The 14320-nt window shown below is 37.7% G+C and overlaps 1 protein-coding gene across 3 annotated transcripts; it reads right to left on the bottom strand.

Moving 5' to 3' along the window:
• Positions 1 to 1185: 1185 nt before the first annotated feature.
• LOC143133957 (sterile alpha motif domain-containing protein 3-like) lies at positions 1186 to 9251 on the bottom strand. Of its 3 annotated transcripts, XM_076293959.1 has the most exons (12): positions 9024 to 9251; positions 8713 to 8916; positions 5122 to 5264; positions 4708 to 4802; positions 3722 to 4602; positions 3131 to 3218; positions 2865 to 3017; positions 2678 to 2746; positions 2318 to 2524; positions 2074 to 2233; positions 1680 to 1747; positions 1186 to 1584 (listed from the first exon to the last, which is right to left on the bottom strand). In XM_076293959.1, exons 5-12 carry the CDS (start codon positions 3943 to 3945, stop codon positions 1438 to 1440), a joined length of 1116 nt encoding a protein of 371 aa, XP_076150074.1. In that variant the 5' UTR covers positions 3946 to 4602; positions 4708 to 4802; positions 5122 to 5264; positions 8713 to 8916; positions 9024 to 9251; the 3' UTR covers positions 1186 to 1437. The 3 variants fall into 3 exon arrangements, with proteins under 3 accessions (XP_076150074.1, XP_076150075.1, XP_076150076.1); XM_076293960.1 differs by lacking the exons at positions 5122 to 5264; positions 8713 to 8916; positions 9024 to 9251 and having other exon boundaries at positions 4708 to 4918; XM_076293961.1 differs by lacking the exons at positions 4708 to 4802; positions 5122 to 5264; positions 8713 to 8916; positions 9024 to 9251 and having other exon boundaries at positions 3722 to 3766; positions 3865 to 3950.
• Positions 9252 to 14320: the final 5069 nt, after the last annotated feature.

Here is a 14320-nt window from a genome sequence, read left to right as displayed (position 1 = left end):
TGTTGTGGCTAACTCACTTAGCTCCTGTTAGTAGCCTAGGTTATGATCATAAGCAAATGAGATGACAGTCGAAAGATACAATTAGTGCTGTTATCAATGGTAGCCTATAACCGCATTTATGGTTTTCTACAAATACATCAATAATCAAATTGGCCTCCATCACTCAACCATGCTAACGGTAACATTATTTTACCTACGTTCTGCTATTGATAGGATTAACGTAGCCTACCAGCAGTAAAAAACAAGCATGTCCGATAAACATTCTCAGATTTATTTCGGCTTCAAGAAGAAATGGGAATTACATGTCATGCAGAAATCATCCTACCCTTATTAGACGTTCTCTGCGGTAAACTACACAGTCTTGTCCTTGTAGGAAGCATGCCAACCCACTTTAGATTAACTTCCAACAAAATTACGTCTCACTGCAACGATGCGCCATCTGGTGGACAAACGACTACGTGACGCCAATACTGGAAATGCAGCCAAATTATTATGATGAATATTTGGCTTTCCTTTAATCCTACTGAATTTGTAATTATGTATCGGCCGTTGTAATTGCCGATACTGATGTATGTGCGTTCCTGTGTGTGTGTGTGCGTGTGTATATGTGTGCACCACCATCTACAGGCCAATGAGTGTACAGTCACTAAATGTACACATAACTTAATTTTTTTAGACCCCCCCATGGATGAAATTCTACGAAACGTGGCATACCCCCAGAGAATGTCAGGTTAATTATACACATAAAATTTGGTGCAGTTCTGAACATCTTAACTGAAGAGAGGGGCGATTAAAGCAGAATGATATTGCATTTTCATTTTTTACCGGGGGGGTGCAAATCACAAATGAGTGATTATGGGCTAGGTTGATGTGGGCCCTTGAGACCAACATACCATAAAAATTTCTTCATCCTCGGTGCCACGGTTCAGGTAGTTATTTAGGAAAAACTGCATTTTTTGGGTTTCGGGGGGCCCAGCGCGGAGGGGGAGTGGCCCCCGGGGACCAAACAAAATGTTTCCGTAAAAGTCTAGTGGGGCTACATACCCACCAAATTTCATGTGCCCCGGTGTTTCGGTGCCCCGGGTATCGTTGACCAAAATTTCAGGAAGTAGATGACGGAAAAAAAAAAAAAAAAAAAAAATTTGACAATCCCTATATGACCGCTTCGCTAGCGGCGGTCATAATAATGTGTCAACAAAAGATTTTATTCAGAGGGTATCATTAAGAAAATGTTATTCTCCACAAGGTGGGGCTGTGAACTGCTTTATTTGAAACTCCAGCATAGTTTGGTCGCTGAATAAAACTTAAGCATCTAAAACATATTCTGCTACACTTTCACTTTCAAAATTATACCGTAGGTGAAAAATGCTTTAGCACTCAAAATGATCACGTGGAAGGGTCGCCCAGTGGAAGGCAGACAGCAAACTACAGTCTTATTTAAGTGCTGAAGAGGTACTCGAGTGCCTCGGCTATGGTCATTTTCCCAGTGGTTAATGTTAGTCCATCGGGCCTGATGCTGATGGTGTCTGCCTTGAGCACATTGAGGGAGCCATGGAAAACGACAGTTGGGCAGGGGTGGACTTCCTGTAGAGGAAACAAGTAGGGGAAACATCAGGGCACTGGTCATTTTAAACTTTGGTATGAATTGAAATCATGGAACAGGAACAGACCACGCTTACATCTTCAACACAGTATAAAAACTCTGTTTTCTCCTTGAAGAGTTCCGGCAGCAACAGCAGTGCAGCATCTGTTAAGAGACATTTACCCAAATGAATCATCATGCTTAGATTATCATTCACAGAGGTCATCATCGCAAAAACTAAATGTACCATAAACACCAATTATCCCTCAACATTCCAGCAAGAAAAATACATAATACATATTAATATCTTTCCATTCCTTCTGTGATTCTCTTTCTCAGTGATTCTTCAAACTTAAATTTGTGTGAGAGTCAACTCAAGTCAGGTCAACTTTATTTATATAGCGCATTTCATACACAGAGGTCATTCAATGTGCTTTAGTTTACATAACCAAAAGAATGTTTTCAGACTTTTGATCACAGAAGACACCTACCTTCTAATCTCTCATTTGTTGGCTCAAGGAGGGAGGGTGAAAACCTTTTCTGGCTGCCTTCCTTCACCACCCTGATGATTCTTGGGGCCAACTCGTGTATTGCAGTTTGCAAGCTCCTGTCCATGTCTATCCCAAATTTCATTTGCATCTCATGATGCATCTTTAAGGAGAACAAATTAAGAGAATAAATAGAATATACCCACTGTTGGTATTGTGTTAACTGTCTTGTGCACAATTTACTCACTAGCTGTGGGATGCCAAGAAATGGAAAAATCTCCATGACTTTCTTTGTTGGGAGAGTCATTGCTTCAATGCGCTTAAAAAACGTCCTCCTCATCCTGATTTTAATTTCTGCCAAATTTGGTTGCTTCTTGGCCAACTCCCTTAAGATGAAATTCAGGTGCTCTTGATAACTGGTGTCATCCTCTCCAACTGCTTCCATCTCTAAAACCTGAAAACACAACACATTTTTATAAAACAAGTGTAATCAAATCAGTAGAGTGGCTGATTCTCCACAAACTTATTGTTACTCTTTTGCATGTGTGTGGCACTTGTTATTTGTATCTCAACAATAATGAAGTATGAAAAGGAATACAAAAAATACCTCAAGCGAGGAACTGGAGTTACTGTGTGATGCTGAATAATCCAGTAATTCTTCTCTCCTTTTTGCCAGCTGAAATGGACAGTAATTAATGTCATATAGGATGAGTAAAGATAACATTCTTAACCCACTTTTGGTACCTGACACTTTTAAAAGAATAAAGATCAGAAAAACAAATAGCCTAATGTACCTCAGGTTCGATGGTAGTGTCCACATAGGATGTTTGCTCCACCATTCGTTTTTTGGTTCCATAGTTTTTTTTCATTTGGAGGACTGTGGAGTTGTGCACAAGTGGAATCCTTTCCTTCTTGAATTTGTTACGGAGGCACTCTAACAATGTCTCCTAGATACAAGGATACAATGCAAATTGCAATAGTAAAATTACATTATTTACACAGAAATAAAAAAAATAACCAAAACAGAAAGAGTCTTTGCAAGTAGCAGTACTGTACGTACATGTCCAGATGAACTGCCATCTCTTAAGAATGGAAATTTTGTAATCAAATTCCCCAGGACATCTCCATACATTTTGTGACTGGGATACCTAAAACAGATAATTATTTGTTAGTGAAATGCATCCTAAGGGCCTACTTTAGGACTTTTTAATCTCATCCTATAATCACAGACTAGTCTCAGACTACGTTCCCTATTTTCCACCCTGGCGCATGGTGGAAAACTCATTATTTTCCCAGCGCAAAGTTTATTTTCCTATTTTGCACCTCTCTTTTTTAAATAATGCGCCAAGGGGTGTGGTAATTAACAACCTAAGGAGTGGTCTGGCGCGTTCGTACACTACCTAAAACGCAATACGCCACTGACCAAGAGAAACCTAGGAAAAAACACCACTGACCAAGACAAAACTGCTTTATATTTTGAACTAAACTTACCAAGTGTGTTTAGTGACATTATCAAACAGCACCAGGCCAAGACAGTCTAGATAGACGGGACAGTTTGTTGCCTGTGGTAATATTCTCTGAACATGATACACTTTAACTACATACACATTACATTAATGAACATGAGTTAATGTAGACATGCTATACTCACTGTGAGCAAGGTGTATGGTCCTCCAGGAGCAATCCAGCTTCATATCTGGGTGATGAGAGGAAAAGTAGTAAGATCAATGCCAGGCTTAAATTAAATGCTTGCTTACTTACTACCATGTCTGCAGACTGGTTAACACATCTTACTTGCTGTTCTGGGAACGACTGGGAGTTCTGGGAGTTTCTTAACTTATTCAGCTCCTTCATAAACATCACCTGTGACTTCATTAAAGGGAAAAGTTTCTCAACTCCCTAGTGCTAAACTATCCGCTAGCTAGCACGCTAACATTAGCCAGCTTATCAACACCGAATACACGGTCAAAATCATCAATAAAAAAGCAATAGTTGATTTTATTGTTAGCCTGACAAGTAAGAAGTAAACTTATCTTCATGATGGATCTGCTAGTAGAGATAACTGATAAGATAGTTTCTAGCTACTGCTAACGTCATTCAGGACTACACTAACGTTAACAACAAACTAACAGCTGTTTCGACCGACAGTTTCGACAGCTGACAAAACCAAAACGCCCACAGGCGTTTAAGGGGAACGCCCCTATTTTTTATTTAAAGGAGTATCGCTTCATATAGTGGTTTGCAGAAAACACAATTAAATGGGTGATAAAAGGAGATAAAAGTTTCGTGACACTTACCGTTAAAATAAAGTCCAGAATGGTTCCATAAAAATTCGTTGAAGTTCAAATAACCCTCGCGTGCATGAAATAGAACCCTTTTTAGGCAAAATGTTCAATTTTCTTGGCTAAGAACCTGCATGGTTCTATATAGCACCCCCAAGAACCCATTTTTTTAAGAGTGTAGTCACGTTCTCTGATCTCAGCACAGTCCTCCTCTCCACCGTAGTTATTTGGCTGACCATTATCCCAAAACCTAAAACAACATGGAAGCACAACAGTTTCAGCAGACAATGTACATCATCAGCTGCATAAAAAATGAGTCTGACTGGATGTTACTTTTTAAGTAGATTAGCCTCACCCATCAGTGAGGGCCGTGCCGTCTACCCATTTCCACAATCCATCCTTTTTAATTAGCCCGATCCAGAATTCCTTTTGCATTCTGAACAGAAAATCCTACATGATAAAGAAATGTGTCCTAAATTGCACAAGATGTTTAACAAATATGTAGCCTAGCCTGGGGTTGGATTAGAATGGCAAAAATGTCAGTCAGTGGTTATGCTCCATTGATTCTGGTTAGATGGCCATAAGGTATTATGGCCATTAAAGAGCCACCTTAATCAGAAAAATAATGCGTCTTATGAAATAAATATTTCATTCAAATCATTCTATTCAAGTCTTAGAAAATGTCATGCACTTACCCTGATCATGCTGTAATTCTTAGATTTGTGTTTCTTAGGCTAGTCCACACACACACACACACACACACACAAACCTGTTCATCTCTGTTGTTTATGATCACCAAGTTTGCACCCCTGTTTTGGCAGTCCTTTCTGGCCACATCCCATGACCTCACCTCAGTGGATAAATAGTATAAACTAGATGCAAAAAAGATCCATCCGTCCTGCATATGTCTCTCTGAGTTAAATGGGAATAGAAGAGCAGATTTTGGTAACACTCCATAATAAGGTGCCATAATAAATAGCAAACTAGTAATTACCTAACCCTTTGTTAATTGTTACTAACATATCTATTTGGTACAAGTTAATAGTTTTTTCATCATTAATTAAATATTATTTGTTTGCATAAAAACTGTATGTTAATGCTTTAGCAAATCTATTAACTAATATTGCATTAATATGTGTTAATAGTTAACTAAATGTATTTTTGGCACTAATTAACAGTTATATCTTACATCATTTAAATGTTTATTTGCAAACTATATGTTAATAGAAAAGTTTATTATTATTATTATTTAACTAATTGTTATTAAACTGTGCTTCTGCCTATCCCAATATGAACCACTCTCCATAAGACCCTTATAATAGATAGATAGATACTTTATTGATCCCCAAGGGGAAATTCATGGAGCTACCTTGACATGTTGCCACTGTTGTCAGCGCCGGAACCGCTTGCAATAAATTTGGCTAAGCTTAATTAATATATTAGTGGTATATAGCTATAAGCGTGGGGTCCCCTATAATAAAGTTGGTTAAGCTTAATTAATATATTAGTAATATATTACTATCAGTATGGGGGACCCTTATAATAAAGTTGGTTAAGCTTAATTAATATATTAGTAGTATATAGCTATCAGTGTGGAGCCCCTTATAATAAAGTTGGTTAAGCTCAGGGCTTTGAACCGGTTCAAGGAACGAAAACGAAAACCGGGAACTTTTTGTATTTTACAGGGAACAGAAACGAAACCGGAAACGTTATTATTTTTTATGTTCTGGAACAGGAACACTTATTTAAAAATAATGGTAACCGGTTAATACCGGTTTTATTTCGTTCCTCAAAGTTTCCGTTGCCTAATTAACTAAAAAAAAAAGTAATTATTTTCCTGCGCATGTTACCATGACGGCTGAGGTTCACTTCTTGTGTGACATCACATCAGACATTCGCTGACTGAATGGAGAGAGAGCGGTGGATTACAAAGTCTCCACTCCACATCTTAAATAAGAGGTAAATTACGATCCATCGTTAATTAAAACGCTCATTCCAAACACAATATCAATAGCTATATTTGTCGACTCCACGTTAATGATGGACTAGCGAACATTTAGGCAATTTACTCTCGTTAGGCCTAATGTCAGTCACAAATCTTTGTTTTTTTGTTGTTTGTTTAAAAATGCCAGGTTGGTATAGCCATTTTTTTTGTTTTTGCGAACTGTTAAATGTGAGCCACTGTTATTACAGGCTATAATTAGTAGGCTATGTTTGTTGATAAACAATAGGCCCTACCTGATGAAACAGGCCTAATTGCAAGTAGGCCTAAGCAAGACAAAACAAAAGACTTGTTACGGTATGAGTAGGCCTACTGGATGGCCTTTCCCCCGACAGTTGGAATTTGTTGTTGCCCGAGTGGCATAACCACGTGTCTTAATAATGTCGTTACGTTTGTGTGCAAATTTTCTCTTTAAACTACACATTTGAAATAATTGTAGGCCTATTTAATTATTATTATTATTAATAATATAATTATTATTATGTAATAATGGTTGTAATATTATTACATTTGGTTTAAGCTGGATGAGAAAGATGTGACATAATTCTATAGCATTAAACAGCTGACAGGAACGAAATTAACCGTTCCGGGAACAGTATTTTTTTGTTCTAACCGGTTCGGGAACGTCAATTTATTGGTGGAACTCATAACCGGAAACGTTATAATTCCGTTTCTGTTCGGAACGAACCGATTGGGGAAAAAAATCGGTTCAAAGCCCTGGTTAAGCTTAATTAATATATTAGTAATATATAACTATCAGTATGGGGGACCCTTATAATAAAGTTGGTTAAGCTTTATTAATATATTAGTAATATATAACTATAGTCAGACGGTGAGAGGACTGAGACCAAAACTGGCTTATCACATTTATTATTTTAGGAAAAGTTAAAACAAAACAACAAGTAGTTGAATGGGCTATATTACATGCATCATTCCTATACCATCACTGTCAGCCCTACTAGCAAGGGAGACATGGAATGTTCAGGTGCACATAACGACAGTTTATTAATATTCTGAGACTCACTAAACACTCACAGACGTAGACCATACGGAGGTAATGCATAAACATAATGCTAAACTAGCATTTCCTGCTAGACTGAATTGCACTTTCCATGCACACTAAGCTAAACTGCTTAACTACACTGAATGCATGGAAAGTTGCTAGCGGAGTTTACAGCTAGTCACGTTAGACTCAGTGTGTGAACTTGTGGTCATAATGAAAACATTAATAAACGTTCTCTAAGTCGCTAGAATTGCACCCAAATCTTAAAAATACATGTAAAGTAACATAATACAGGTGGTATATCAAAGTTTTCAACTTAAACAACATTTCACAGTTACAAAAGTAGGGAGTACTTTATACAGTCAACCTACCCAATGCAAAGCATACCGCTTCTGATCGGCTATGGCAACAATACAAGGACAAAACGCAGCAGAACTGCAGTATAGCGTTTCTCCAAAGGGGGCTCCAAAACACCAATATCAATAAAGCTGCTTAATTACGGCGAAAATCACATACAAACATTAAACTACATTTCTAACTCTGTTACACCCCTCCCCTGAATTTCACCAAATCAAGCAGCAACCAAATAGTACTTCCAAATGCAAAGAGTACACTACTTTCAAACACTAGACAGGGTCACCAGTTACAGGACAGCCAACCACAAAGGTATCCAATAAGGATGAAGTGGAACAAGAGGAGCGCAAACTCTCACACAACCAACCACTGGCAGTAGGGTGCCATATGCACCCCACAAGACCATAAAGCCATAAACCATAAATTCCATAAATTCTCAACAAAGCTAATCATAAAAGCTAGATAAATAATGATATGTCATTATATTAGCATATAGTTTGTAAATAATAATAAATAAACATTTAACATTTAAATGATGTAAGAAATAACTGTTAATTAGTGCCAAAATATATTTAGTTAACTATCAACATATATTAATACAATATTAGTTAATAGATTTGTTAAAACATTAACATACAGATTGTATGCAAACAACTAATATTTAATTAATGATGAAAAAACTATTAACTTGTGCCAAATAGATATTTTAGTAACAATTAACAAGGGGTTAGGTAATTACTAGTTTGCTATTTATTATGGCACCTTATTATGGAGTGTTACCCAGATTTTAAATACACCATGATGACATGGACTTACATCGAAGTAATACAATTTCAAGACAGCTTCTGTAAACGCATTATCCATGAATAGAGTCATTCTATTAAATAATAAACCTGGGACTTCAGTAATCTCAACATGCATTAGGTTGTTGTGGGGGAAAGGTAATTCATTAACAAGTAAGGTAGCCTGGACAGCACGAGTATAACAAAATAGAAACTCACCAAGATCAGAGATCTGGCTTTTCACTTCAGTGTTCTCCTTCTGCAAAGTCTTGAGATTAGTCTGCAACAGGTCTCTCTCTGAGGTACAATTACTGCAGGTGGAATTTAAATGCAATCTCTCCACTGAGAGGACTATAACTACAGTCAGCAAGAGAACACACAACATCCCTAGAGTTCCCGTGACCACTCTGTACCAGACATGTCCTGTGTAGAAAAGAATGTTTTTTGTTTTTGTTGTTGTTTTTTTCCAAAAGACAGACGTGAAGGCTATTGTATGTCTGTGAGAAAGAGTAAAGTGTGAGTTTGATTACCAGTCAAATGGATCCCAGGAATTTCCATTCTTGACCAAGTAGAAGTACTTGTATACCTGTGGATAGCTACATCATCCTCTGCATCCTTATTTTCTGAATAGACGTGATCCGATTGTGTAGAATTTACACTTCTTAAAGAATCCATGGGCATTCTCCTGTGACTTGTATTAACTGGACCAGAGGAGCTACTCTCCAATGTTCTGTCTTATAGTAGGGAATCGTGACAGGAAATAAAAATGAAAAAAAAAAAAAACTGCAGAGTATGCATTGTACATGTTGTATCCAAAACAGTTACGCAACTGCAGTGTCTTCTTTGCCATATTATATTACACTATTACATATTATAGTATATGTTATATTATATTATCTTATATGATATCATATTATATTATACTACTAGCCTATATTCTGTTATGATAGCAAGTCTGATTTCAGGAAATGGATGTTGTGCTTGGTCAGCAAATCTTAGGAGCTTTGTGCTTACATCATATTTTTTTTATGAAACTTCAACAAAAGTGGTCTTTGCTACCGACAATACAATGCCTGAGTGGTCTTTGCTACCGACAATACAATGCCTGAGTGGTTTTTGCTACAGACAATACAATACCTGAGTGGTCTTTGCTACTGACAATACAATGTCTGAGTGGTCTTTGCTACTGACAAGACAATACAGTTGACAAAAACATACCTCATAAGATTGTGAAGTGTTGAATACTGTGGCTTTAATCCATTCCCCAATCAGCACACCTTTGCCTTATGCATTCTCTATTGCATAACTGTATTTTTTATGTTGACTAAAAAACAGTGCTCATAAATCCACACAGACAAGGATACACAAATTAGACAGTTCAAAAGATGACAGGAGTTGTTTCTCATAATTAATGGTGCCATATATTTGTACAAGACATGAATGCTTATTGGTGCGTTTTGACCAGCCCCTCTAGTTTGGCCTGGTTGCCAGACAATTCTTCAACCTGATGAAAACAGGATGCATTAATCATAATGGAAATGCTTCATGTTCTGTATGTATGTGCAATCACATATATATCTGGAAGGAAGAGTTTCTTACATTCTTTCCGTTCTTACAGAAGTGGAATGTTGGCTTGCATTTAATATCACAGGACTGAGCCACATCCTGTCAGGAGATGAGGAATTAATCTCAGTTAAAGATGACATCAAATGGATGAACAGAGTGGATCAACAGCTCACAAGCACCTTCTACCTGACTCTCCAACTCAAAGGGGCGGCATAACGTGTGGAAAGAGAATGGTTTATGTCACAGTCTAGAAACAGTGACATATGTAATACACAAAGCGGTACAAAATATGACCGCCACCCAATCCTGCACATTCTCTCTGCAAATTTAAATCACGCTTGTCAATTTGTCTCCATCTCCTACTCCATCCCCCAATCTTGCAACTTTTGTGTATGTAAATGACTGTGTGTATAGTGTGTGTTTGTTTTTGTGTATATGTGTTCTTCTCTCTCTCTCTCTCTGCACTAAACCACAAAACATGAAATTAAACAAACCCATGTTTTCTTTCAAACACAATGTAATTTCATTGAATTGACATTTTGCCACAGCAATGAACTGGCGGCTGGCTGCCTGGCCCCTATGAATGAGCAAGATTGAGAACTGGGCAACCCCCCTCAGTCGTGGGGACCATTCAGAATACGAGAGAGACGTTTACGCCAACTCTTTACTCTTTAAAGTGGTAGGTGTTTGCCGACTGGTGTGCTGATAATGATTGCGACCGCTTGTGTCCCACTGAATAAGTACTAATGTTGTTACAGCATCTATTTGAGCTGGGGTGCCTGTGTCCTTCAGGTGTACCTTGGCGGCTATCTGCCTGCCACTCAGGTTGGTGTGGCATTGCAGTTTTAAGGGCCGATACCAATATCAATATCTAATGGCTCTGAATGGAAGACAATATTTTGGGCCAATATTAATTTATTTAAACCAACTACATGAATCAAGCAAAATATTCTTTCAGGGTTACAAGCCTCCATGACCTTGTTTGTGTGTTCATGTCAGGGATGCAAAAAGAATTTCAGCCCTGGCTGACAACAAAGTTTTATCGTATCATATCGTATTTGTCTGTTTGGTTATTTGGCTGGTTATTAACAAACTCACATGAAAGGAGTCATGTTTGCAAACCTTCCATATGAGATATATAACATGTAATAGCCCCATTGAGTAGCCTAAATCATTTTTGAACTTATTTAGAAAAAAGCTCATGTGATATGGGGAAAAAAATGATGTGAAAACAACAACAAAAAATGCTGTTTAAAGAAGCATAGTGTCCTGACACACAACAGGTGAATAGACACGTAACATCACATAACAGGCGAATATTCCCATAACATCACATAACAGGCGAATATTCCCATAACATCACATAACAGGTGGATATTCCCATAACATCACATAACAGGTGAATATTCCCATAACATCACATAACAGGTGGATATTCCCAGCTCAAGGCAACTCAGTTGTGGATGTTCTCACATACCTGCATGTGACACATTTGCGGAGTGCAGTTGGAAAAAGCTGTTGTGCGGCAATGGGAGAAAGAACTACCACAAAAAAATAGATCCATTCTAGAATTCCTCATATCGCTCAGATGTGGAAAGGGGTTCTAATATCTGTTCGGTTGACAGATATCTGAAAGTTTTAGGCTATAAGCCAAAATACATACAGCAGGGAGAAATATTGAAGAAGTCAACATTTTCTTTCAGTAAGTATATGTCCTGTATGTGGCTGGTTGATGATGCAGTGTTCCTTCCACTTGTAGATAATGGCCCCAATGCTGCCTGCTGTAATATTCTGATGTTTTGAAATACATCTGAAACCAGTTTCATTGATATGTTTTACAACAATAAGTTTGCGAAAGTCTTGAGAGAGATGTTTGCTTTACCCATCATGAGATGTTTGTTGTGACACCTCGGTAACAAAAGACCTTTTAGCCAATCAATATGTCCCAGCAAAACCCAGCTGATAGTAATTCACAGATAGGAGGTATAATTACTTTACACAGGAACAGATTTCAGCTGGTTCCTTTTGGTAGCTTTTCCTAGCTTTGGTGTACAATTTTTTCTTAGCGTGGTCATTATGTTTTTTCTGTCTCATTTCACGGTACACATAACTATACTTACGAACTTTAATGTTTGGATTTCTTTATACGGTATGTGTGGAGTTAATGGTGAAAATGTCATGTGAATAACCTCACCAGAAATATTCTTATTGAAAAAATGTTGACACGTTCAATACTGTAAATAAGAAATTCTCACTCTCATAATATGACAACAAAATCAGACTTTATTCAGAGTTCAGAGGTTATCGGTAGACCATAAACTGCTTTATTCGAAACTCAAGCATGGTTTGTTTGCTGAATAAAACTTTATTACAGAGGCATCTAAAACACATTGTGCTACACTTTCACAATGATAGATGAGAAATGCTTTAGCACTCAAGTTCAAATTCTATATTGGAACTTATGCCTCACTAATATTGTTAAGTCTTTATATATTGGGGCCTACGCCTTAGATTGTTAATTATATTAAATGTTACACTCCAATACTTTGTTAATTTCTTTGTGAATTAAAATCTTTGATTCTCATTCTCTCTCTGAGTCTTTCTGGGAGTAATGGATATACCAAGCATATCTGATTCATGCAGAAAGCTTTGCCAAATCACTAGCTGTTTTAAAAAGCTGTTTAATAATGATCATGTGGAAGGGTCGCCCTGTGGAAGCCTACAGTCTTTTTTTCTCACACAACCAACGTTGTGACTTAGAGCACACATCATCATTCCAGTTGTGGAGATCTGATCTATATCTGATCTCACCACAGTCCTCCTCTCCAACGTAGTTATTTGGCTCACCTTTATCCCAAAACCTAAAACAACATGGAAGCACAACAGTTTCAGTACTTAGCCATAGAGCATCCCACCATCATGATTCTGAACCCCCTACAACACAAATAGATATTTTTCCTGCCATGCTTTGTATGGTGATATTTAAAATTTAAAAAAATCAGAAGATGCAATATGTTTCTGATGAAGGTGGCTCTTTAAAGGCCATTAGACCTCAGTCTTTTTGAACCAGAATCAATGGAGCATGCACTGACTGAAACTTCTTGTCTTTCTAGTCCAACCCCAGGCTAGGCTACATCTTTGTTAAACATCTTGTGTAAGTTAGGACACATTTCTTTGTCATGTAGGAATTTCTGACCAAAATACAAAATGTACTGGATCGGGCTAATGGAAAAGGATGGAGTGTGGAAATGGGTAGACGGCACGGCCCTCACTGATGGGTGAGGCTAATCTACTTAAAAAGTAATATCCAGTCAGACTCATTTTTTATGCAGCTGATGATGTACATTGTCTACTGTGCAAAAATGTATCGACCAACATAAATATTCAACATTTATTTTTCTAATTACATTTCTAATTATTAGAACACACAAAACAGTAGTAGTGTGCACATCCCCACCGATGATGTGCAGGGCAAATGGGGCTGGGTACCACTTAAAAGAATGACGTTCAGGGTCGAAACGTTGCAGCACATTAAACATATGGGAGAAATAGAATGCAGGCCCCTGATTCTTTTAAGTTGTAGTCCACACACACACAAACCTGTTCATCTCTGTTGTTTATGATCACCAAGGTTGCACCCCTGTATATGCAGTCCTTTCTGGGCTCATCCCATGACCTCCTCTCAGTAGATAAATAGTAGAAACTAGATGCAAATATTATCCATCCTTCCTGCAGATGTCTCACTGAGTTAAATGGAAATAGAGGAGAAGATTTAATACTCCAAGGCATGGACTTAAGTAATACAATTTCAAGACAGCTTCTGTAAACATATTATCCAGAGTCCTTCTTAACTAAAACAAACCTGTGATATCAATGGTCTCAACATGCATTGGGTTGTTGTGGGGGGAAGGTGAATCATTAAACAGTAAGGTAGCCTATGTGTCAGGCTTGGACAGCACACATATCTCCAAATAGAAACTCACCAAGATCAGAGAGCCGGCTTTTCACTTTAGTGTTCTCCTTTTGCAAAGTCTTGAGATTAGTCTGCAAGAGATTAGTCTCTCTGAGGTACAATTACTGCAGGTGGAATTTAAATGCAATCGCTCCACTGAGAGGACTATAACTACAGTCAGCAAGAGAACACACAACATCCCTAGAGTTCCCGTGACCACTCTGTACCTGACATGTCCTGTGTAGAAAAGAATGTTTTTTGCTGTTTTTTTCCTCTATACAAAAGATAGACGTGTACTGTATGTCTGTA

This window comes from Alosa pseudoharengus, unplaced genomic scaffold (assembly GCF_046254945.1).
Source record: "Alosa pseudoharengus isolate Yale_2024_CS ecotype anadromous, Long Island Sound unplaced genomic scaffold, YU_APseudo_1.1 YU_APseudo_1.1_scf_2, whole genome shotgun sequence".
NCBI lineage: Eukaryota > Metazoa > Chordata > Actinopteri > Clupeiformes > Clupeidae > Alosa > Alosa pseudoharengus.
Note: the sequence above shows the minus strand (reverse complement) of the source record. Positions and strands in the feature narration are given on the sequence as shown.